At 35.9% G+C, this 22,283-nt stretch overlaps 4 protein-coding genes across 6 annotated transcripts; 2 read left to right on the top strand and 2 right to left on the bottom strand.

Annotated features, from left to right (window-relative positions):
* Positions 1-2,827: 2,827 nt before the first annotated feature.
* LOC102595894 (H/ACA ribonucleoprotein complex subunit 3-like protein) lies at positions 2,828-5,196 on the bottom strand. 2 transcript variants are annotated; one of them, XM_006351603.2, is made up of 4 exons: positions 5,096-5,196; positions 4,868-4,938; positions 3,277-3,319; positions 2,828-3,148 (listed from the first exon to the last, which is right to left on the bottom strand). In XM_006351603.2, exons 2-4 carry the CDS (start codon positions 4,919-4,921, stop codon positions 3,051-3,053), a joined length of 195 nt encoding a protein of 64 aa, XP_006351665.1. In that variant the 5' UTR covers positions 4,922-4,938; positions 5,096-5,196; the 3' UTR covers positions 2,828-3,050. The 2 variants fall into 2 exon arrangements, with proteins under 2 accessions (XP_006351665.1, XP_015166070.1); XM_015310584.1 differs by having other exon boundaries at positions 5,059-5,146.
* Positions 5,197-5,286: 90 nt separating this feature from the next.
* Positions 5,287-7,871, top strand: LOC102595452 (uncharacterized protein At1g03900-like). Its single transcript, XM_006351602.2, has 3 exons — positions 5,287-5,849; positions 6,744-7,031; positions 7,575-7,871. The coding sequence occupies exons 1-3, from the start codon at positions 5,358-5,360 to the stop codon at positions 7,647-7,649; spliced, it is 855 nt and encodes a 284-aa protein (XP_006351664.1). The 5' UTR covers positions 5,287-5,357; the 3' UTR covers positions 7,650-7,871.
* Positions 7,872-8,542: 671 nt separating this feature from the next.
* Positions 8,543-16,297, bottom strand: LOC102595123 (protein CHROMATIN REMODELING 8). Of its 2 annotated transcripts, XM_006351601.2 has the most exons (8): positions 16,050-16,297; positions 15,758-15,862; positions 15,010-15,561; positions 14,439-14,847; positions 12,179-13,022; positions 11,149-11,758; positions 9,995-10,444; positions 8,543-9,581 (listed from the first exon to the last, which is right to left on the bottom strand). In XM_006351601.2, the coding sequence occupies exons 2-8, from the start codon at positions 15,848-15,850 to the stop codon at positions 8,898-8,900; spliced, it is 3,642 nt and encodes a 1,213-aa protein (XP_006351663.1). In that variant the 5' UTR covers positions 15,851-15,862; positions 16,050-16,297; the 3' UTR covers positions 8,543-8,897. The 2 variants fall into 2 exon arrangements, with proteins under 2 accessions (XP_006351663.1, XP_015166069.1); XM_015310583.1 differs by lacking the exons at positions 15,758-15,862; positions 16,050-16,297 and having other exon boundaries at positions 14,972-15,059.
* Positions 16,298-18,243: 1,946 nt separating this feature from the next.
* Positions 18,244-22,283, top strand: LOC102594788 (ABC transporter I family member 19-like). Its single transcript, XM_006351600.2, has 6 exons — positions 18,244-18,540; positions 18,618-18,778; positions 19,680-19,731; positions 20,250-20,386; positions 21,153-21,239; positions 21,636-22,283. Exons 1-6 carry the CDS (start codon positions 18,405-18,407, stop codon positions 21,921-21,923), a joined length of 861 nt encoding a protein of 286 aa, XP_006351662.1. The 5' UTR covers positions 18,244-18,404; the 3' UTR covers positions 21,924-22,283.

The following is a 22,283-nucleotide window of genomic DNA, read 5'->3' as shown; positions in this document are numbered from 1 at the left end:
TATAATCCAAGGGAATTGAACGAGGCACCACATCGATGATTGGAACTACTATAAAAAATTTGTCTATTCTTTTTATCTTTTATTTATTTTATTTTTCATATTTAACTAACTAGCATGTAAGTCAACTAGGGCATAGTAACAACTGATTGTTAGTTCATGAAAAGATTTCAATTGCTCCCTCTTGAGTTTCAATATATGGATATCCGAATGTAATTTCTAATTTATTGATGGGCTAAATTAAAATTACATAAACATATACAACTATATGTGGGTTTTGGTTAGAGGGTTTCTTTTCTGATGTCACATGGTTAACTAGAAAAGTTGAGAGCCGTTTAGTATTGATTTTAATTAGAATATAAGTACCCACAAGCAGGGGCAGAGCCAGTCTTTTGTCAGGGGCTTTCGGTGAAAAATATTACTATTTATACATGATTAAAATTATTTTTTTATTTATATATAATTGATGTTGAACCTTTTTCGGTTAGTTCATGTGTTTTAGTTCTTCATATATTGAACCCCCTTATTAAAAATTCTAGTTCCGCCACTGCCCACAAGACAAAGAATTTTATCGGCTCTCATGAATTCAATATACTTTTATGTTCCCGATGATTTGATATGATAGATCTTAAAAAGAATGATGATCTTCATTTTAAAGTTTTAATTCCGAACGTTCAATTTGGTAAGTAACCTTCCTTTGAAAAAAACATGTGTTTTTTTTGTTATAATGTTTATGGTGTGTCCATAATTATTCTCGACGAATGAAACTTAAGCTATACAAAGAAGGAATTTAATTTTACAAGTTAGGTAACGATCGATATAGACAAAAACACTAAATAATTTAACGTCTTCACTTTACTGGTTGGCACACAAATAATTGAAAGGAAGCTACCTTAATTAACTAGCATAAGATCATGAGGAATTTGCATTTATCTCATTTATAATGCTTGTAATTACATAGTCTAGACAATTTTTTCATCTACATTGACTTCACATCCTTTTTTCTTTTATTTATGTCTCTTGATCTGTGATTTTGTCTTCTTTTTTATATTTATAACAAAAGATATCGTATCAACAAAACCTCATAAGACATAGTATGACAATTACGTTCATTTACGAAGTTCGATCTTCAATGCTATATACCTGCATTAAGATATTCAGCTCTTTAATTCTACTTATATATGATGTTTGTTTCTAGTCCTTCAATTCACTTTTACCTGTTCGTTGTATTTCTTTTAAAATATAATAAACAAAGTGTATATTTTACCATATCTTTATATTAATATAAATAGGTGTATAATTTAAATAAACTTAATAAATGATTTGGGGAATGGACCTGATTAATTCATTTATATACTTGCGGATCGTTTTTAATAAATAAATGAGTTATTAGTTATTCATGTATTTATTCCATTTTTTATTCTATACTCTAAAACAATACAAAAATTCACTTGACTTATACATATATTAGTTATACAAGTTTCTAAATTACAAATATAACATCTTATTAATTTTAAACATGAATAACTTACCTCCTTAATCCTTCCCAATTTATTAAACATGATACTGTTTATACATAATTTAACACTTGCATTAACTCATTTTCATACCAGCCAACTACAAACTACCCTTTAGAGTTGAAGTTATAATCTTATTGTATTTGTAGTTTACCAACTAAACCTTCAATGTTAAGCTTGGACATTTTAGGGTTCAAGACTTGTACAAATTACTCACTCCGTTCACTTTTCTTTGTCACAGTTTGACCTAGCATACCCATTAAGAAAATAATTAATGATATAGATATTTTATCAAACTATCCCCTATTAAATGATGTCTTGAAAAATGATTTGAAAAAATAAGTATCTAATGTTGAGGGTATAACATGGAAAACATTATCTTTTCTTGATATGTCAAAATGACAAGTAAAAATGAAAATCTATTTTAAGAATAAGTGACAAATAAAAATGGAGAGTAATACAACTATTTGGGACTAATTGTTTGAGGGTGTTGGGATTGGAACCCGAGGAGCTCTGGTTAGAATTTTGGAATCCAAAAATCATATCTCATAAAACGTTTTAGGCTCTACTTTATTTTATAGAATTCAATGATAAAAAGGCAAAAGGCTAGTAAACATATATAAAACATTACTGTTAATAACGTTTTTGAATTCGTACTTGAAATAATATTCACAAAAGTTCATCAGGCGTGAATTAAATAAGTCAAGCCAATTATCATATTATGTTATTATTTTACTATAGCTCCAAAATTATTTTTCTGATTTATTAATTATTTAAAAAAATGTCTTATTTTTCTGTAATAAAAATGACGAATCTTGGGCATAATGTGATGGTTGCTTTGTATTGGGTTGGAGAAATAATTACTAAAATGAACGGATTCAAGTATACTAAATGTGTTTGAATGACCAACTATATTGAATTGGTTAGATTGTTGCATGATAAAATGAAAACAAATAGTGAAAATATTCAAATGGATATTTCCGAAAAATATTCATGTTCAATTCAAGGTAACGTGAGAATAACCAACCTTTATATTATTGGTGAAAAATATCCATGTTCAACTCAATCTCAAATGAGTTGGAGTTAGAATTCTTATTTCTTCATTTATAATGAAAATCAATAGAATCACCTCCCTCTGCATCTACTATTCATTGTCTTCCTTCACTGTGATGTCTTTTAACTTCTTGAAGATACCTTTAACTCTCCATATTTTAGTATGTTCATTTTATCCATAATTTCTGTTTGTGTATTAGAGCTCATTACAATAACTCTGCTAATGTATTTTCCATTCTTTTAACATATGACCATCTGTATATATCAAATTCGAAGCACCTTTCGCCTCCTCTTAAGATTTACGAAAACAATTCCACAACATACATCCGCCATCAAGTCAAATAAACCAACAAAAACATCAACACTAGATGTGGCTGACATGCAATCTGAGTTACAATACATAACTTAATGATTCACATCAACGCAAGACAAAGAAGCCTAAATAACTATGAGTAGGAAAGCAATACTGGAGACCAAAAATGGCTAGTACTTTTGAGCTGGTTTTTGGGTAGGAAGCAAACCAAAACGCTTCTTCAGAAGCACTCTTTGCCTTGAAAATTTATCATCTGGCGAAAAGCGGGCTGCAAAGAACAGACGCCAGGAAAGATCAATAACAGCAAGAAACGGGTATGTTATAGTATCAGAAACACATTGCTTTTTGTACTCTTAAAGCCAGCATAGATACAATAGATAAAGAGGACTAGATTACCTGGGTGAGCAGATTGTGTGGCCAAACCCAGTGGTGACTCTTTCTACATTTATAAAAAGTTAAAGAAGTCAGGCCTCAATGCATGTTTAGGAAGTACAAGCAAAACTCAAGAAAGCAAAGATACTATTTGGGGTTTGGGGAGCAACAGTAGGTCAAGAAAAGAACATAATAACGGTCAAGTTGAGTGCAGGATCTTTTATTACTAATGACAATTTCCAGCTTGTCAATAAAACTCATGAATATACAAGAGTCGATTCTCTCAATATGCGCTACGGGTAAGCAGTTTCAAAAGGAAAATATACACTATGGGTTAGACACTGAACTATATCAGTAACTCTTCATACAAAAATCATTAAAAAACATTCCAAGTGAAAATGTTGTCAAGCAAATTTCCTTGTCACCCCTATTCAGCCCAAATCAAAATCTACAAAGAAAAATGAGATTTTTGTAGGATCATCTTACTAAGAAGACCTTTTCAGAATGAATACCCATTTGAATAATAAATGCCTCAATGTTTCATCTTTTCAGGTTGAACTAAGTATAGCGACATTCAGGCGATACTTGTTCTATTATGTACACCTGAAAGCAGTGTTCCACTCAAGGGCATCACATCTCTAGCTTTACTTATTTGTAGACATCAGAACTCAGACTCAAATACTTGTCCCAGGCAAGTGCAGAACTCTATTAAGTACTATTATTACTGGCAAGCTGCCTAGTAACTTCGCTCGATGAGTAAAGTAAGATTGAGCTTATGAATGATGTAACTTACTTAACACAGCCCACTGTTATGGCTAAGGACATAGCAACTTTAAGGACAAAAGTCTTATAAACTACAGGAAAATAAAATTGACATAAATCTTCTCGTTGTGGAAAGTCTAAAAAGTTAGTGTTACCTAAGAGTACCCCAATGTGCCCATTAAGTCTTAGCCCAAGTGCCTAACCATCAATTGAGGTTCTAAAACCAAAAGCTCTCGGTTTCTCTTAAGTGTGTGATTCTTCCTAATATCTTGGTTTCTCTACAAGTGTGTTAGAGAGTGCTAGTTACACTAAGGGCGATTGCAAAAATGCAGATATATCACATATCCCTAATAATTAAACAGAAATAGGGTATAAACCAATAACTGCATCTCAGATAAACCCGTTATACTATTAACTTAATGAATGTGCCATCGTCTTCTACAAATAATTAAAAAATTAAAGTAGATAAGAGATTTCCTTTTGTCCAGAAATCACTTAAGCTCCCATTTTCAGGTTGAATACAAAACAGAAAAAGGGTTCCCTATCTATATTATTTTTGTATGACAAGGGAAACCACACAGGGTAAACCCCGCTCCTATGGGTAAACCGCACTAGGCAAACCCCATACGACGAGTTCGACCCTACAAAGCCAAACACCCCTGCTGTCTCAGGCACGGAGTTTCGTACTTGAACTTGAGACCTCCATTATAGAGATCCCAAGCCAAACTATCTGAGCCACCCCGAAGGGAAATGGTTTAGGGTTCCTATTATATACATGAGTAAGACGAAAAAACTGCATACTTCCTAAAAAAACAATGCACGTGTTAAAAATGATTTGCTGAAGAGATAATACCTTAGTGGTGTAAACTTTGTCACCATTCTCATTGATGTAAAACTGGAGATACATCTTCTCTAATGCTTCACCTGACAACAGAAAACCAGAAAAAACCTCAGCATTAAACAGCAAAACAGAAACTGCAGAAATCAATCAATTCCCAGGTAACAAATAGAAACATTCAAAATGAAAAAACACAAAACACCCACATGAAATTGAACAAAAAAGATTGAATCTTTTGAGTACCTGAGCTGCTTCCGGCGGGATTTTTTTATGGAGGAAGTAACAATTGATACTGAACAGTTATTAGGGTTCCATCATTATAAAGAAAAACCCGGAAAAAGTTAAGGACATAAAAGGAATAATAAAAATACAACGAGGACAAAATAGTAAATTAACAGAGTCCAACACGTCTCGCCTACCAATGTCACCTTTCTTCTTCACTCCAAAAAAGCTGAAAGACTGATTTTTTTTTTTATCTTCCATTGTTAGCGTATCTTCAAAGACAATGTCGTTCGAGGAGGACGAAGAATCGTTTGAGCACACGCTCCTTGTGGTGCGTGAGGTATCTGTTTTCAAAATCCCGCCGCGTTCGACGAGCGGTGGTTACAAGTGTGGTGAATGGCTACAATCCGATAAGATCTGGACGGGTCGGCTCCGAGTTGTATCCTGTAAGGAACGTTGTGAGATCCGACTCGAGGATCCAAACTCTGCTGAGCTGTTCGCGGCTTGTTTTGTGCCGCCGGGACAGAGAGAGAGCTCGGTGGAATCGGTGTTGGATTCGTCGAGGTACTTCGTGTTGAAGATCGAGGATGGGAGAGGGAAACATGCGTTCATTGGACTAGGGTTTAACGAAAGGAATGAAGCATTTGATTTCAATGTGGCGTTATCTGATCATGAGAAGTATGTCAAGAGAGAGCATGAGAAGGAAGTTGGAGATGGTGAAGCTGGTGATGATAATCACATTGATATTCATCCTGCTGTTAATCACCGATTGAAGGTATCCGATTTTTTTAATTTGCTTTTCAGTTGCTTGGAGAGGATAATTTAGTAGTAAATGAACCTAAATCGTATGCATTTGCACTGCTATCTGTTACTGAATACTCCCGAATGATAGATCAGCCTAAGAGAACTACATTTTTTTACTCCCATAAGAAGTTTGTGAATAACAACAACAACCCTGTGTAATCAATCACACAAGTGGGATCTCGTAGTAGAGATAGAGAGGGTGTTTCCGATAGACCCTTGGCTTAAGTTTGTGAATGTCTGGTTATTTGATAATGAACAAGGAATATCTGCCCTCCTGCTAATCTTGATGGGTAATTTGTTAGATGCTTTTTGTGAATGTTTCCATATTATAAAATGAGAGCTGGATAGAATGATCAAGTTAGATAGGAATTGAGCTAATATAGGATTGAATTCAAGCAGATGCTTATCAAACAGTCAAAAGAAAGGATACTATTTTGCAAATCTAGTAGCTTCAAATATCTCTAGAGCTTTGGAGATTCTTTTACAATGACTACACCTTTTGTTTTTGCTAGTGTTTGGGAACATAAAATTACCTGGCTTGTTTGTTCATCTGATTGGATGTTTGTTTCTTTTTTTGTATGCAAGGAAAACTATAATGTTATGTGGATTCCTGCCCGATGATTCGTTTCCCTGATTTGGTTTTCTTATTATGCCCTTCATTTCTCCAGTTCCTTGATCTTCTTGTTCGGACTTAATGTTGCCTGCTCTGTTACAATATGGCATAGCAATATATTCATGTCATGGTTTGTGTCGATATTTTTGTTCAAAAGTAACTCTTTTATTAATTGTTGTCGTCATTGGATTGTCCTCGATAACAATCTTTGCTATTTTTCTCGGGAATAACTTTTGGTAGTTTGGTGTATAGGAAGGTGAAACAATCCGGATAAATGTGAAGAACAAACCATCTAGTGGGACAGGCATGCTTTCGGCTGTGGGATTGGCGGCTGGAACAACAGGAGCTGTGAAAAAAACGCCAGCCCTTGCGCCTCCACCTAGTGGAGGTGGTAATAAGATCAGGTCTCCTCTTCCACCCCCTCCAAATGATCCAGTTATGTCTCGAAAGACGTCTACTACTCCCAGTATTGATTTCAAGGGGTCAAAAGAAAATGCTAGGCATTCCACTGATCCACTTTCAGATCTCTCTCAAATTGAGGTATTTTCTTATCCCCTTTCGCAATGCTCCCTATGAAGGTGCTAGCTCTTTGCGTATTGCTAAACCTTAAATACCAATCCCTTTGTTAGTGTACCTTCAGAGAAGAAGTAATAGCTAACAGTGACTTTGATAAAAAAAACTACATACCTAACAAAACCTTTGGAATCTTTTGGTCACTTGGTTTTACTATTGTCTCCTGCTCTAATAAATAATTCTTCTGCAAATATTGATGACAAATCTTTTGCTATCAGAGTGTTAGAATTAAAAGGTAACTTCAATGTGTTGATTTTACAATCAAGTTGGAAGACGCCTATTGAACATAGTCTGGTTTCTCTATTCATAGAACAAAAGATTATGTGTCTCACATGTTGATTGGAACTTGAGAATCCAAACCTATAGTTCTACTTCTGTGGGATGTCAGTTTCGATTTATATTGTTCTACTATGTTTCATGTGATGTTCATTTTACCTGTTTCGATGACTACATATCATGTTGAAGTGAGCAAGTCTTTTAATAGCAAATATTCTTATTGGCATCTAACAGAGAAGCCTTCCTTCTGCCACTGGATCTGGATCAAGTAAAACTAAAGCCACAGCAGCTGGATGGGCAGCGTTTTGATTTTTGTGTGTTAAATATGGCTGACATGTTGTATTACCATAGAAAAATACACCGGGATTCAGAAATTGAAAGAGAAATTTCATGGTAGTTTTTTCCTCGCGTTTTGGAATATAATTGCAATGGAATATGTTAATGTACTGGCTTGCATCGGAATGGCGCTTCTGTATTAGATGCAATAAAGAAAATATAGTATTTTACATACATCTGTCGAGCTTTGTTGAAGTAACTGATTTCGAAAACATATTTTTATCTATCAATTAGTACATGTTATTTAAGAATTCAAGTCCTTGGTTTGATCCATTAGCTTATATGATTAGAGATGTTTTAGTTTGTTGTGTTCTTTTCTCATGCTCCTAAGGTTTTTGGGATACTCCCTCACACGAGGATCAAACTAACTAAGGTTCGAATTTGGACATAATTTTATTTTTTTTACATATTTTAGAAATAACATAAAAAGTTTTATGATCACAATAGGTAACAATTTTAAATATTTAAAAAGTATGATCAACGAAAATATGATTCAACTATTCAAACACTAAGCAAAACAAACAAATTGAGATGATTCCTCTTGAAAGAATGAATTTTACTAGAGCTGACACTTTGGTGCAAAATAGTTATTTTCTTTGTTTCAATTGTAACACATTTTCTTTTTAGTCCTTTCTAAAAAGAATGACACATTTATATATTAATAACAATTCACTGAGACAATTTGTAGACACGTTTATATATTAGTAACAAACTTCTGTTCCTCATATTTATCTTTCTTGTCCTCACTAATCACTTGAGACTAATCGATGTTTTCCTCCTGCTGCAACTCTGCCTATTTACTAGCATTGAATTTACTAATTCAAGGAATTTCCACAAAACAACAAGACTAATGAAACGAGCAGGTATTGTATAAGAGTCTTTCAGTAAGACCAAGCAAAAGTTCTTTTCTTTTCCAGGGACGGCTTAATTTCCGGAGTATCAACTGATCCCTGTTACAATGAAAAATCAATGATTTATGGGAAGCAGAAAATTATCCAACTATGTACACTGCCCATAGATCAAACTACCTAGACCAAAGATGCTGAGAACTAATAAGAACGTCGATCGGCCTACCTTGACCCTCAAAGGAATGGCAAACTTTCAACTGAAAGAAAAAATTTGAATCACTTGAGATGTTGTTTCTAACTGCTATACAGTATTTCATTTCTGAGAAAGCACACAAGTGTAGTTCATAGATCATATGTTCAAACTAGGAACGCACTACTGATCCTGATATTCAGGCTTTAGAACCCAGAAAGAACCACTAGGGTTTTTCTCAAGAATCGCTATTTCCTTTAATAGATTCTTGAACAGGGGCAGGTCCTTTGATGGTACCCTGTCCCTGAAATAATCTACGATACTGGCTGAATTGGTTTTTCCACCTCTCTGTTGTATAAATGTACAGATCTGGCGAACCAACACTTCTGGCTGAACCACAGAGCTAGAAGATGCACTCCGGTGCCCATTACTTACAGATTCTGCTCTGCTGTTGGAGCTTGAAGCTGGCATACCAAACTGATGTCCTAGTCCATCACTAACAGCTTTCTCTCGATTCCCTCTAATCTTAGCCAATAACTCGGCTGAAGACAATGCTTTTCCAGCAGATGCCCCTGCAGGAAAAGCATTTCCCCTAATAGCATCATAGCCATTCAATGATTCTTCAGATGATTTACTGGTTAATTGAGGATTAACAGTAGAACCAAATTTCTTTTTAGCAGATGATGGCCCTCCAGCAGCTCCTGATTTGCCAGTCCAGGTTGGCACTGCTACACTTTCTCGACTTCGAAGCATTCTTGATTGCTGCAGTGCTTCTGCAGCTCTCTGAGCTACTTGGGATGCCTTCTCCTCTAGCTTCAACTTTTCTTCATCATGAGCATTCATGATAGCATCATGGTTCATCGCACTCTGGGAAAGCACAAAATATGAATAAGCTAAGTAAAACAAAAAAATCACTGATAAATAAAGGTGACTAAGGGAATATGATAAATAGCACAGAAAAATTTAACTCAAACCAAGCTTCAAATTACGTTGAAAGAGAAGTTACTGTGCCTAATCTTTCTCTCAAATCCAAAAGCTACCCTTCTACAGAACTGACATGGGTTTAACACAAGTAAAGATAATTTATAAAATCTCCCCTTTCCCCAGACCAACCCCAAACCCAAAAAGAAGACAGAGAATAAGAGTGAAAGATCTAAAGCATTTAGACACAGATCAACTTGATCTCAAGAGCATCAACAGTACACAGTGACATATGGACTGGGGGTGGCCGGGAACACGAAGCCTACTGAACAATGACTAGCAAAAAATAGAGAGCTTACATGGATCCCATGAGCGTCAAAAAGACCCCGCAGGATACTTGTTTCTTCATCTAACTCCCCATTGTTGTTATCATCTCCCGCTTTTCCCCTGGGATCTGAGTTGTCTGCCTCTCCAATCTTGGAATCATCATCCTTTACTGCTGGTGCTTGAAAAGATGGTTTCTCTTGACTATCTGGAGCCCCAACAATGTTCACATCTTCAGATACTTGGCTGAAAATACTAGATGTTTCTGTAGACCCCCCATTTCCATCATCATTTAATGTAAAGAGATCCTTCATATCTCTTGCTTTGAAAAATCTTCTTTGCTGTGGGTTTTTCAATATCTTGTTGGTAAGAAAGTGCTTGTAAATCTGTCGATGATACACCTTCTCCTCAATGGCTCCTCGGGTAATCAATCTATACACAGTAACATCTTTTTTCTGACCAATACGCCAAGCACGCTCCCTGGCCTGTCCTATGATAAGGTCGCTATTAAAAACATTGAGCAAATATCACTTAATTACTTAGACATCCACCCCCACCCTTATAAAAAAATATTACTTAGATGTCCACCCTAGTTCAATAGAACTCAATAAACCTCTCATCTCTTCTAATTTGACAAATATCTGAGACCTCCTCTTGTTTGGCCTTCACTTGTTTGTTTTGTTTTATATGATTGCTGTTTAATTACACTGACAAAGCAACAAGCTACCAGTATTATCCTCTGTAAGGAAATTTCAAAGAGAAAATTATATTTTGGGTCCAAATTTTCCCTTCAATGTTACTGTATTTAAATCAGAGACAGGCTCTTCTTTATCCTATTCAAAAAAAAACAAACTTCCACAGCTCCCCAAACCGCACTCTACTGATTTATCTTATATGTAAACCTGTTCTCACAATTTTATTGTAAGATGTGTCCTCAACTTCTGGGCGGGTTCGCTACCTTAAACTTGTTTCTGCATCCCTCAATTTTCCCTTTCCATTTTTTTTTTTAATATTCAATCATCTCATTTTTAAAAGAAAGAAATTTTCCAAGCATCATTAGTCAAGGGGCTAAAGTATGAGAAGCAATATTTGAAGTTCAACAACACAAAACAGCCTATTGTCGAGGGATCAAGAATTTCATTTCTCCATAATTGGAAAATCAATAACAAAAGGATAAGAGTAGAAGTACCTGCATATCAGTTGATGGGTTCCAGTCTGGGTCAAAAATGATTACTCTATTAGCCCCAGTCAAGTTTGTCCCCAGACCACCAACTTTTGTTGTCAAGATGAAGATGAAAATATCATCTGTATTGTTAAATTCATCTATCAAAACCATCCTCTGCTTTACAGGAGTGAGACCATCCATTCGCCTATAATTGTACTCACAAGTAACAAGAAATCTCTCAAGAATATCAAGCATCTGTTGAGTTTGAGAAAAAAGGAGAACACGGTGCCCCTGTTCCTTCCATACCTTAAGCACTTCTGCAACAACTTTCATTTTTCCACTGCGTTCAGGGTTTCCGTAGTCTGGATCTCTACTGGAGTGTTCTCTTTCAAGAAGATCGGGATGGTTGCAAATTTTACGCATTACATCAATTCCAGACAGAGAGTTCCTGCTCCCATCAAAGATCTGTTCAACCTCAGAGCTAGCAAGAAAAGCTCGGTAAACAGATCGCTGCTCTTTAGTGAGGCTACAGAAGAGGACATGCTCAGTTTTTTTTGGGAGATTAGCATTGACATCAGCTTTCATCCGCCGGAGGAGGTAAGGCATGATTAAATCCCGCAACACCACAGCACATCTGCATATCAACAGTGTAAAGCCACAAAAAATGAACCACAAACTCAATGTCACATCCCCTTGTGAGGACCACCTCAGATCCCCTCAAGGGTCCAACATGTTCCAATCAGACAGGGTTTAGCAATAAATTAAAGGATTACAAGCAATCCAAAGTTCTGATCAGTATTTTCCCATTTTTAGCTTCTTTTTAGTTTAATTTGTCCTCAGAAGAGTCGGGGAAAGAGGGAGAATAGGTTGTCCTGGACCACTATAGCTTTCCTTCTTCCTCATCTTTAATAAGTTCATCCAGAATTAAATACAAATACAAAAAATAAATAAGAAAATAAATAGATAGTTCCTTTGCTGACTTGGAAGCTAAAAATCAAGAGCAGAAAGTAACTACACAAACCTACATAGCTCTATTATGGGATAAAACACCAACCTGTAAGCTGTGGAAACTTGCAACGGTGTTGCATTAGCATAACCCCCAACAGATATGGGAACAGCAAATTCAGCCTCAAACACAGGTAGAACTCCCAACTTTCCAGGAAAGACGAAATCAAACAATGACCACAGTTCACTCAACTTGTTTTGAATTGGGGCCCCTGTCATTATGATACGGTGAACAGTCTGGAGCTGCTTGCATACAAGAGTAACTTCAGCATTTGGGTTCCGAATTCGATGTCCTTCATCTAACACTGCATAACCCCATTCGATGTCAAGTAATTTTTCTCCCAATAGACGGAGTTGTTCATAAGTGGTGATCAATAGCCCAGAATTTGATCTTACAACACGAGCTATAACAGGATCCCATTTTTTGGAAGTCCTGGAAGATGTTTTTCCTTCAGTCTCACTATCGAGCAGATCTTCACTTTCATAGTCACTTTCAGAATCCGCTTGCTTCTTTTTACTTGATGAATCATGTGCTGAATCATGTAATATCTCCACGTGGAAGCTGGGATACCATGTTTTAGCTTCCCTCTTCCATTGCCGCAAAAGTGTGACTGGACAAATGATAATGCTTGGCTTATACATATCGCTAAAATGCAGTGATCCAAGAAAAGACAAAACCTGTATGGTTTTACCAAGACCCATCTCATCTCCAATTATCCCACCAGCTCTTTGACAGTGAAGTTCCCACAGCCACTGTACACCAACCTTCTGATAGTCAAAAAGTTTGTTAAAGATAGTTTCCGGGATTTTGAATCCACCTTCAAGTGCCACGAAAGAAGATTCTACATCTTCAGTATCCTCTGTGTTGTCCTCATGACTGGAGGTATTGACATCTTCAGCAGAAGACAAACAGACAAACCTTAGTACCTTTTATATATATCTTTGTCCATATAATGTTCATATGTGAATTTTACAACACACACACCTCCCCACCCACCCACCCCACCCCAAAAAAAAAAAATTGTACAATATCTTTCTGCTTGGACACCAAAATATTTGAGGAACCATATAGTAAAATACAGAAAGATTCAAACTTACAGTCTAAAATTTTGACATATGAGCATTAAAAGCTAGAGTTTCTATCAAGCTTAAGAATCATAATACTGATACTACTACATCAGGCTTTGTAAAAGTTAGTCAAAAACATGAAACCGATACGAGTTCTAGCAATAGACCCTCTAAAATACATTTCAGATGTTAACTTATTATCCAATCTTGACACTAGAATAAACATACCACATGCTGTTGGCATTGATAGGCAAAGCTCAGCTGCAACAGAGTGGCATTTTGGAGCTATTCATGTTTCGAGGAAAATATATCAGGAGCAAACAAAACCACAAAACTAATATAATTCCTAGAGAAGAATTTACGATGCACCTTCAATATTAGCTAAAAGTCAAATACTTATACAGTAAGGGAGGAGAATATATCACAAAATAGCAATCTGTTCTGTAATTTATTAGCAATACAAGACTCCGCGGACAAACACACAGCACACACATTTTGTGATCAGCAACCCAATTGTGTTCCAGGTTCAAAACTTAGGGAGTATGGATGGCCATACAACCGAAAAAACAACCGAACCAAATTTTTTTGGTTTTTTGGTTTTGGCTTTTCAGTTTATTTGGAAGCAGTTCAGCCTTCAAAATACGTACTCTCTTCTTTCTCCTATAGATTTCAAAGAGTCACTGCCTTTTTTTTTAATCTTTTTTTACTTATTTTATTTTACGTTGTTCGTCTGATTGTATTTGTTTATTTATTTGATATTTTATAGTAAGCTGTGAGGTGACATTTCAAATGTGAATATAATCCTTCTTCCTTAAATCAATTTGCTGACCAGCTAATCCCCGTTAAGTGAAACTGTCATAAACCAAAGCAGGCCTAAACTAGTCATCCACTACCTAGTGACTAGTATCTAATGAGACTTACACTTCAACCAAACAAAAAATTACCAACTGATAAGGCCCAAACTCAACCAATAAGCCAAACCCAACTAATATCAGTTCAGTTTCAGTTTTCACTATTACCAGCGAGAAAACCAAAGATCTTAAAACTGAACCGAACAGACTGACTGCCCATCCCTATCAGGGAGTATGGCCCTCTCCCCTCAAAACACTGCTCCCACTAAAATACCATGCTTAAATCACTGATAAGGTTGAGCTCGTGATGCATGCCAAAACTTCATGCATTCTGTCCTTACTACTAACCAGTCCTAGGTGTATAGCACAAAAGCATGTGTATAAAGATACCTGATCCTTCGTCCTGCCTTTGCTCACGAGATGCCAACTTCCTCCACTTCTTGCTAGGTAACGGCCTTTTCTTCTTTCTAGTAAATTCTCCATTCTTCTCTGTAGTAATCTCTAATGATTGAGGGATTTTTAGAGGTTTTCTTAGTCTTTGGAAAGGGTGGGCTGGTGCATCAAGTTTTGGTAATGATGCAGAATCAAGCAACTTGGTGGTTGGACGAGCTTGAGCTGCCTGTGAGATTGACTGGACAGCCTTGGCTATACTGGTGGAAGCAAGGTCGTTGTCGTTACTGTTTGTATCAGCTGCAGCGCTTTGTCTACCAGAAGACTCTGCACCATCGATCCGACGTTCAAAGCCTTTGAGCTTGTGGAAGGGGGTTAACATTCCTTTTCTTACCAGTGCATCTCTTTCCTATGAGACAGACAATATGAGGTTAGCTCGAGAGCTCTATATGTTTAGGTATGATAAGAGATGCATATATGTTGAATGAAGTACTTATTATTGACTAAAAACACGCATGTAGCTTCCAGCTTACAAAATCTTTTCAATTTACAGTTTGTAAAAACCACATACTGTTTCCACAAATCCAGAAGATGCTGCAGCTAACACTGCATCAAAATCATCATCATCAACCAGCAATGCCGTCTTCCTCCGTTTGCTCTTCTTGTTGCTTGATTTCTGAACTTCTTTCACCTTTCTTTTAGATTTAGGTTGATCCTTAACAAGAGCTCTTATCAATGCATCAGGTGAAGTCTCATTAGCAAAAATTGAAAGTTCTTCCCTGAGTTGAGCCTTTGTTTCAAGAAGACTTCTTAGACGATCATCAGCTAAAGCATGTTGAAGGTTTGAATCATCCAGTGGTGCCTGAATGGTCCTTTGCTCACTCTCTGTATGCTTTGCCTCGCTGCAACCGTCAGTATCAGGGACTTCCTCCTCATTTCTTCTGAAGCGTTCCAAATGTCCAAAGCCATCTTTAATCGCATCTATTTCTACTTCTACTGCTCTCAATTTATTAAACAAATCTAATTTCTTATCATGTCCTTCTTCCTTTACTTCCTTTCTTTCCTCTATCTCTTCTTCAGCAATCCCTGTAGCTTCATTGCTCTCCCCAACGTGCCTTGTTGCCTGCCAATATACGAAAAATTGAAGTCCATCACCGGTAAGTTTTTAGCATGCATGGCAACCAGTAACAGAGAAAGAATTAATCAGCTTTAAGTACTAAACTGCATTATAAACATCAAAGCATCACACGAAACTAGTCAACATTCTTATCACCTAATTGTTTACAGACAAGCAACAATTCAACATGTGCATAACAAACCTGGTCCAAGACGTCACGTTCAATATCTTCAGGATTCGCAGAGGTCACACCCAAACTGCTGAGTAAAATCTTATCTTCCTCCTCTTCTTCCATTTCTCCTTTTTCCTATCGTCAAAACAAGGAAAAAAACTCTTTCAGCAATACAATTCAGTTTCTCATTCCTGATATCCAAAAAAATTAAATATACAAGCGGAATGTTCTTACAAGTCTTTCTTATACTATCAATAAAATTTTCAATTTTTGCTCTTTTCTGGCGATTTAAGTATGTAATTGTTGGTGAGAATCCACTTACCAAATAAACAAGGAAGTAATCACAGCCCTTTACAAATTCCTCAGCTCGTTTGATTGATCCACATTACTGAGAGAGCATATATGTTTTAAATACCGTTAAATCTATCCCTAATAAAACCAGAAATTCAACGAAATCATAAGCCTGAATACTCAGAACACTTCGACACGATCCTCTGCGAATTGGAGTTCCGCAATTAGGAAAAATCAATATGAACCCTAATTTGGCCAGACATTTTTTTCAATGCGCCTTTTATAACACCGCGTGGTGCTTCGATGGACGACCGCCATTTCGGTTTCTTGGATTCGGGGCTCCATTTTAGTTGTCTCCCATTCGGGTACGTGGCTCCTTATATGCCTTTACTTGGGCAATTTCCTTATTTAAAAAAAGGAAAATATTATTTCGAAAAGCAAGTATATGCTATGTATTTATCTGAAATAGTAAGAGTTTTAAAAAATTACAATACATAATGAGAATTTGAATTCTATCGATTAGCTTGAAGTTATATGATTCGTTGTGTATCAGTATATTAATTACCTGATATAAATATAACTAAATAGAGGACTCATGAATCATGTGAAAAGATGTCAAATTACATTTGAGATTCCGAAAAGATGTTTATACATATAAGAGGAAAATAATTAATTAAGGTTTATGCTATGAAGTTGTCTCTTCTTGCACGGGATAAGGTGTGCATGCCTAGGACAGCATGAGGTCTTAACATATCAGATATTACTATATGGAACAAGGCTACAATCATTAAGATGTTATGGAACCTATGCAGGACATCTTATGGGTGAAGTGGGTCAATTGCTATTATAAAAAAAAAAACATAATTGTTTAGAACTCTACATCCTCTCAAGCTTCATGAATGGTACAAAAGATTTTGAAGACAAAAAAGTACCTACGAGTTTCAAGAATTCTAGAAGCAAAGATAACAAATATGCAAAAATACTCCATCAAAAAGTTATACATTGCAATGAGGGGTGGTTTTCAAAAGGTTCCCTCGAGAAGGATCATTTGCAACAATCCTGAAGGAATTAAATGGATATTCATAACAAGATTAATTATACTAAACAGTGAGTTAGAGTGTCACAAATAATCAACAGTGTATCTTATGCAATGGAGGTATTGAGTCAAGTGAACACCTCTTTTTCACTTGTGATTACCCTAAAACATATGGACAAAGTTGTTATGTTGGAAATGTATAATTAGACCAATTAGCACCTTGCAAAAGGAGATGAAGTGAGTCAACTTAAATACATGAGCATAGGGAGCAGCAACCACTATTTTTTGAATGAACATTGCAGTTGCAGTTTACCATATCTAGATGGAAAGGAATCATCTAGTCTTCTGGGCTAAGTCTAACGAACCATACATGATAACTAAAAGAATAGTGCAAGAGATTTTCTAGAAAGGATCTTTGAAGCCTAAGTTTACAAACAAATTAGTAAGACTAAATTACTATCCCTAGTGCTAGTCCCAAAAAAAATGTCTTTTTATATCTCAGTTGTTTAGATTAATTCTGGAATCTTCCTTCCCTATTTTTTGTCCTCAAAAGATTTATTACTAGTTTGGAGTAATTATAATAAAAAAACTCTTATATTTGTTTGAGTAATTTCAATTATTCATGTCAATACAATATGAGTCTATCACATAGGTATTAGCAATGCAATGATTTTAATGCATGCATTAGCTCATTTAAAGACCCAATTGCCCCTCAAATCCCTTTTTACATCTTTTCCATCATAATAGTGGAGGGTATATTTGTAAATATTTTTTTTTATGTAATACATGTTATTTTTAATGCATCAAACCAAACAATGCATAAAAAAAATCTATGTATATTTAATGCAAGCATAACTAATACATGCATTGATAATACAATCATTACTAACACTCTATTTAACATTATTCTTATACATTCTACCAAATGATCCCTTACTATATATGGCAAATGAATTGATACAATGTATTATGAATTTTTAAAAGTAAATCATTATTATATTTGGTAATTAGCTCAATTAGGTCTCGAAGTAGAGTTATTTTCTAAAACTTTCTTCTTTTAAAACTTCAAACATTATGAGTCGGATTCAATATGAATAGAGCAATAATAATTATAAATAAAAGAAATACTAATAAAGTAGATTGTGATTTAATTCGGAGCTCCAAAAGTGTAGTGATAGGATCCGAGTAACCGACGGGGCTTTGTGGTTGGAATACAAACAGCAAGTTGCTGAGTTGCCAGAAGAGTTAGTTAGGTAAGCGGTGACAACTTTTGAAACGGGTATAAAACACGACCCGGGAAATGCTTGTTCGTATCGAAGAAGAAGGAAGAAGAAGAAGAAGAAGAAGAAGATGGAAGGAGAATCAAGCAGTATTCAAGTCAATGGAATGCAATTCTCATATGATTTTCAAAGTCCCATCTATTTCGATTTCAATCTCAACATTGCCCCCAGATCTCGCTGTCTCCTTCTCGGTGCAAATGGATCAGGTATTCTTTACTCCTATTAGGCTATATTTGGAAATGTATATTCATTGTGAACCTCAATTTTTACAATTTTGGAATAGGGAAAACAACCCTTTTGAAGATATTGGCGGGAAAACATATGGTCGGTGGAAAAGATGTAGTCAGGGTGCTGAATTTTTCGGCTTTTCATGATACCCACCTTGTTTGTAGTGGTGATCTGGCTTACCTTGGAGAGTCTTGGAGCAAAAATGTTGGTGCTGTTGTAAGTACTTCATCATAGTCTGGTCTTGGTTTTCATGTATGTCCTTTTTGTGGTTTTGTTTCATGAACTGAGGGTATGATCATGGGTGGATTTAGCATATGGAAGCAGCTGCAATCGCACTAGTTGGCGTAGTTGTTCAACGGACTTGAGCCCTAAAGCAAGGCTCAAAAATCTGTTGAGCATTTCGCCTAATTTGATGTACGCGTCAGTGTTGTCATCAAGATTCTAATACATACTTTTCCTTGCCAATGAGCCTCTTCACACTAAATAATTGATATTTCACTTAATCGTAAAAAATAAAAAATAACAATTTCTTTGTTCATATATTTGTCATTCATACTTATAATTACTAGTATTAGTTTTGGACTAAACATGTATATAAATATATTTATTTTTTCTAGCTTTGCACCTTTTTTCATTAAGGCCCAAGCTATTTGCATTTTGCACTTAAAGCCCCAACTAACCTCGGAGCTTTTTCCTTTTGATAACACTGACTACACCTCAGTACCAAACAAGTTGGGGACGGTTGAATGAATCCACTCTTCTTCATTTAAGCTCATTTCATATTTTTATCATACAAATATCATAGTTGAAACAACTTTTAAAAACTATATTACTGTATGTATTTATACAAGTTTTGCACCCGTGGAAAGTAGTAACAGGTGCAATTGTAATGGTGTACCCCATACCCTAAATCCTGAACTGCATTCGGGTATGATGAACAATGCACGTATCCCTAATTATTCTAATGATGTTGGTTATTGTGGTTGGAGATTTGTATGTTATCTCAATGATAACTTACTCCTTTTTCTTATCTTCTTATTTTTATCATAGCATTGAACTTCAACTTTGTTGAATAAAATCCTAGTTTAAATGGAGTTGTTTTTTTGTCAAAATTCAGGGAGAGATTCCACTTCAGGGAGATTTTTCAGCTGAACATATGATATTTGGAGGTGTGTAATCTCTTTTTTCTGCAAGTTTCCTTTTTTAATCTCCTGATGGCATTACATAATGATCTTCTGTCAGATTTGTGGAGTAATGGCTACCGAGTGCTTGTTATATGTCATTCAAGTGATATATATTGACTCATACTATGAATAGACAGAATAGTTTTAGGCATCGCTTAAATTGACATGCACTCGTGACCCGTCTAATCTAGTCTTTCTCAAGATCTTCTGAACTATTTCATCTATTACTGGAACTTCTGTCTACCAACGTGTTATCTAAAACTTAAAAGACTTTCGATTGTTGTCAAACTTCCAATCTGATTTCCTGTGCATTTTGCACCATTCTACCTCTGGACCTAGGAGCCATAACTAATATATATGTAACTAGAGTTACTAATTTATTGACACCCTTCGGTTTTTGGACTATTCTGATTTCTGTGTGTGATTTTCTGCAAATGTGAACTTCTTGAGTTCAAATGGAAATTGTCAACTTCTTTTTTCTGTTTTCTTTGTCATGGTTTTAGTTGAAGGAGTGGATCCAGTTCGACGAGAAAAGTTGATTGAGCTGCTGGATATTGATCTGCAGTGGCGTATGCACAAGGTATCTGATGGTCAGAGGCGTAGAGTTCAAATCTGCATGGGTCTCCTTCACCCCTATAAGGTAATCTTTGATTTAGTAGGTTTACAGTCGACCATATCAGAGTTAGAAATGTGTGGACCCAAGTGATGCAATTAGAAGCAGTCAATTAAGAACAGGATGGATTTAGTTATTCTAGGAGATGAACTCAAAGAAGATGATAGCCAATTCAGGGTTGAAACCGGGAGTTATGGCTGGATTGATTATAGTAAAGAGAGAAGAACATATATTATTTCATGAATGAATTCAATTACATTCCTTTCCTACACTTATACAATTGAATCTACTAGTAACAGAATTTTCCAACTGTAACTGCTACAACTAACAGCCTGTAACGAACTCTAACTAACTTGCCACCTCAGCTGCATACTCTTAAACTTGTATCACCAAGGTTGCATCAATCCCCTAGAATACTGGTCATATTCGCAGTAGACTCCCATTTTAATTTTTTTCCGAAATAGTTCTGGCGCTCATTCTCATCCGTCGCCTCTCACTTATATTTTTCTTATTTTCATTGTGGAGGGGGCTTCATATCTTTTTGTCTTCGAGTTTCATTTGTCTCATTGTCAAGGAAAAGGGAGGTGTGTACCTCTGGAAAAATTCTTTTCTTTTGTCCATCTGGGGTTCCCTCCCAAGTGAGATAATAACACCCATCTGTTGCTTGCTCAATACTTAATAGTCAAACAATATGCTTACTATGAGGTATGTTTCATACATAGTTTGCTAATTATCAGCAAGGCGGGTTAACTTCTTTGATGACCTTTGTTAATGGAGAATCACTTTCTTGCAGGTTCTTTTACTGGATGAGGTCACCGTTGACTTAGATGTTGTTGCGAGGATGGATTTATTGGATTTCTTTAAGGAAGAATGTGAACAGGTATGCATTGTTTTCTTCTGATCTTACATGTGTGCAGAAACTAGACATTCAACTGGGTTTAAGTGCATTACAAGGGAGGATTTTGAACAGATGTTCGATATTCCCATTGGATTGTCTCCTCTCTTTTTACATTTGTGAAAGAGGGGACTGCATATCCAATCGTCACTTATGTGATAGATTTTCCCTTAGCGTCACATGAAACAAAATCCTATAGAAAATTGTGAAGTACCATTTAAGCAGTCTTGAAAATCCACCTAATTTAGTAAGCATTAACCATATTGAGGTTCATGTAATTAATATTGGCAAACCTATTTAGATACTAATTATGTTACAGATTCTGGTAAATGAAGGTAGACAAAAAGATTAACTTTCTGGTTCCATGTCATGATAACACAGAGAGGAGCTACAATTGTCTATGCAACGCATATATTTGATGGACTGGAGACATGGGCGACTGATCTTGTTTACATCCAAGAAGGAGTTCTGAAGAGGACTGAGAAATTACCCGAGCTTCCTGAGTTGAAGTCCTCCCCTAATTTGCTTTCGGTAGTTGAGAACTGGTTGCGTTCTGAGACCCCGATTGAGAAAAAGAAACCGGCTCCCTCTCCACCAAAAGCTCAAAAGTCCTCTCCTTTTGGCTCTTCTCCCTTTCAGTCATCTAGACATATGGCATATTTTCGCTGATTTACACTTCCTGTTTCCAGAGTAGAATTAAACCTTGCAGGATTGCCAATAAAAGAGATTAGAGCTGCTTCTTCGGTGTTTGCAGCTTGGAAAATGTTGTCGTTATCACGGGCTACACCTACACCCTTGGCTTAATTCAAAAGTAGGAATTATAGCAACTCAGGTTAGATTTACATGTCGAAGCCTGAGGATGTGCCTTTAGTGCAAGTATCAATAGTGTTCAATTCCTCTATTTATATTAGCCCCATGCATTTTCTTGTAACAGCATTCACAAAGTCATTGATTATTTATGTTTTCGCAGAACTATAAAGAATGGATGTCAAGTTTTTATTAAAGAAATCGATTCAAAATTTCCAAATG

The sequence above is a fragment of the Solanum tuberosum genome, unplaced genomic scaffold (assembly GCF_000226075.1).
Source record: "Solanum tuberosum cultivar DM 1-3 516 R44 unplaced genomic scaffold, SolTub_3.0 scf00130, whole genome shotgun sequence".
NCBI lineage: Eukaryota > Viridiplantae > Streptophyta > Magnoliopsida > Solanales > Solanaceae > Solanum > Solanum tuberosum.
This window is presented reverse-complemented; position numbering and strand designations above follow the sequence as displayed.

Bases quoted from the DNA above. Each gene is read 5' to 3' on its own strand.
- LOC102595894 (XM_006351603.2), bottom strand. From the start codon at position 4,921: ATGTATCTCCAGTTTTACATCAATGAGAATGGTGACAAAGTTTACACC. The intron at 3,320-4,867 runs GTATTATCTCTT...TTATAAATGTAG, and splicing joins ACAAAGTTTACACCACTAAG to AAAGAGTCACCACTGGGTTT. The intron at 3,149-3,276 runs GTAATCTAGTCC...TGTTCTTTGCAG, and splicing joins CACACAATCTGCTCACCCAG to CCCGCTTTTCGCCAGATGAT.
- LOC102594788 (XM_006351600.2), top strand. From the start codon at position 18,405: ATGGAAGGAGAATCAAGCAGTATTCAAGTCAATGGAATGCAATTCTCA. The intron at 18,541-18,617 runs GTATTCTTTACT...ATTTTGGAATAG, and splicing joins TCTCGGTGCAAATGGATCAG to GGAAAACAACCCTTTTGAAG. The intron at 20,387-21,152 runs GTAATCTTTGAT...ACTTTCTTGCAG, and splicing joins GTCTCCTTCACCCCTATAAG to GTTCTTTTACTGGATGAGGT.
- LOC102595123 (XM_006351601.2), bottom strand. From the start codon at position 15,850: ATGGAAGAAGAGGAGGAAGATAAGATTTTACTCAGCAGTTTGGGTGTG. The intron at 14,848-15,009 runs GTATGTGGTTTT...TCTGTCTCATAG, and splicing joins CTTCTGGATTTGTGGAAACA to GAAAGAGATGCACTGGTAAG. The intron at 11,759-12,178 runs GTTGGTGTTTTA...GTTGATATGCAG, and splicing joins CAAGTTTCCACAGCTTACAG to ATGTGCTGTGGTGTTGCGGG.
- LOC102595452 (XM_006351602.2), top strand. From the start codon at position 5,358: ATGTCGTTCGAGGAGGACGAAGAATCGTTTGAGCACACGCTCCTTGTG. The intron at 5,850-6,743 runs GTATCCGATTTT...TTTGGTGTATAG, and splicing joins CTGTTAATCACCGATTGAAG to GAAGGTGAAACAATCCGGAT. The intron at 7,032-7,574 runs GTATTTTCTTAT...GGCATCTAACAG, and splicing joins CAGATCTCTCTCAAATTGAG to AGAAGCCTTCCTTCTGCCAC.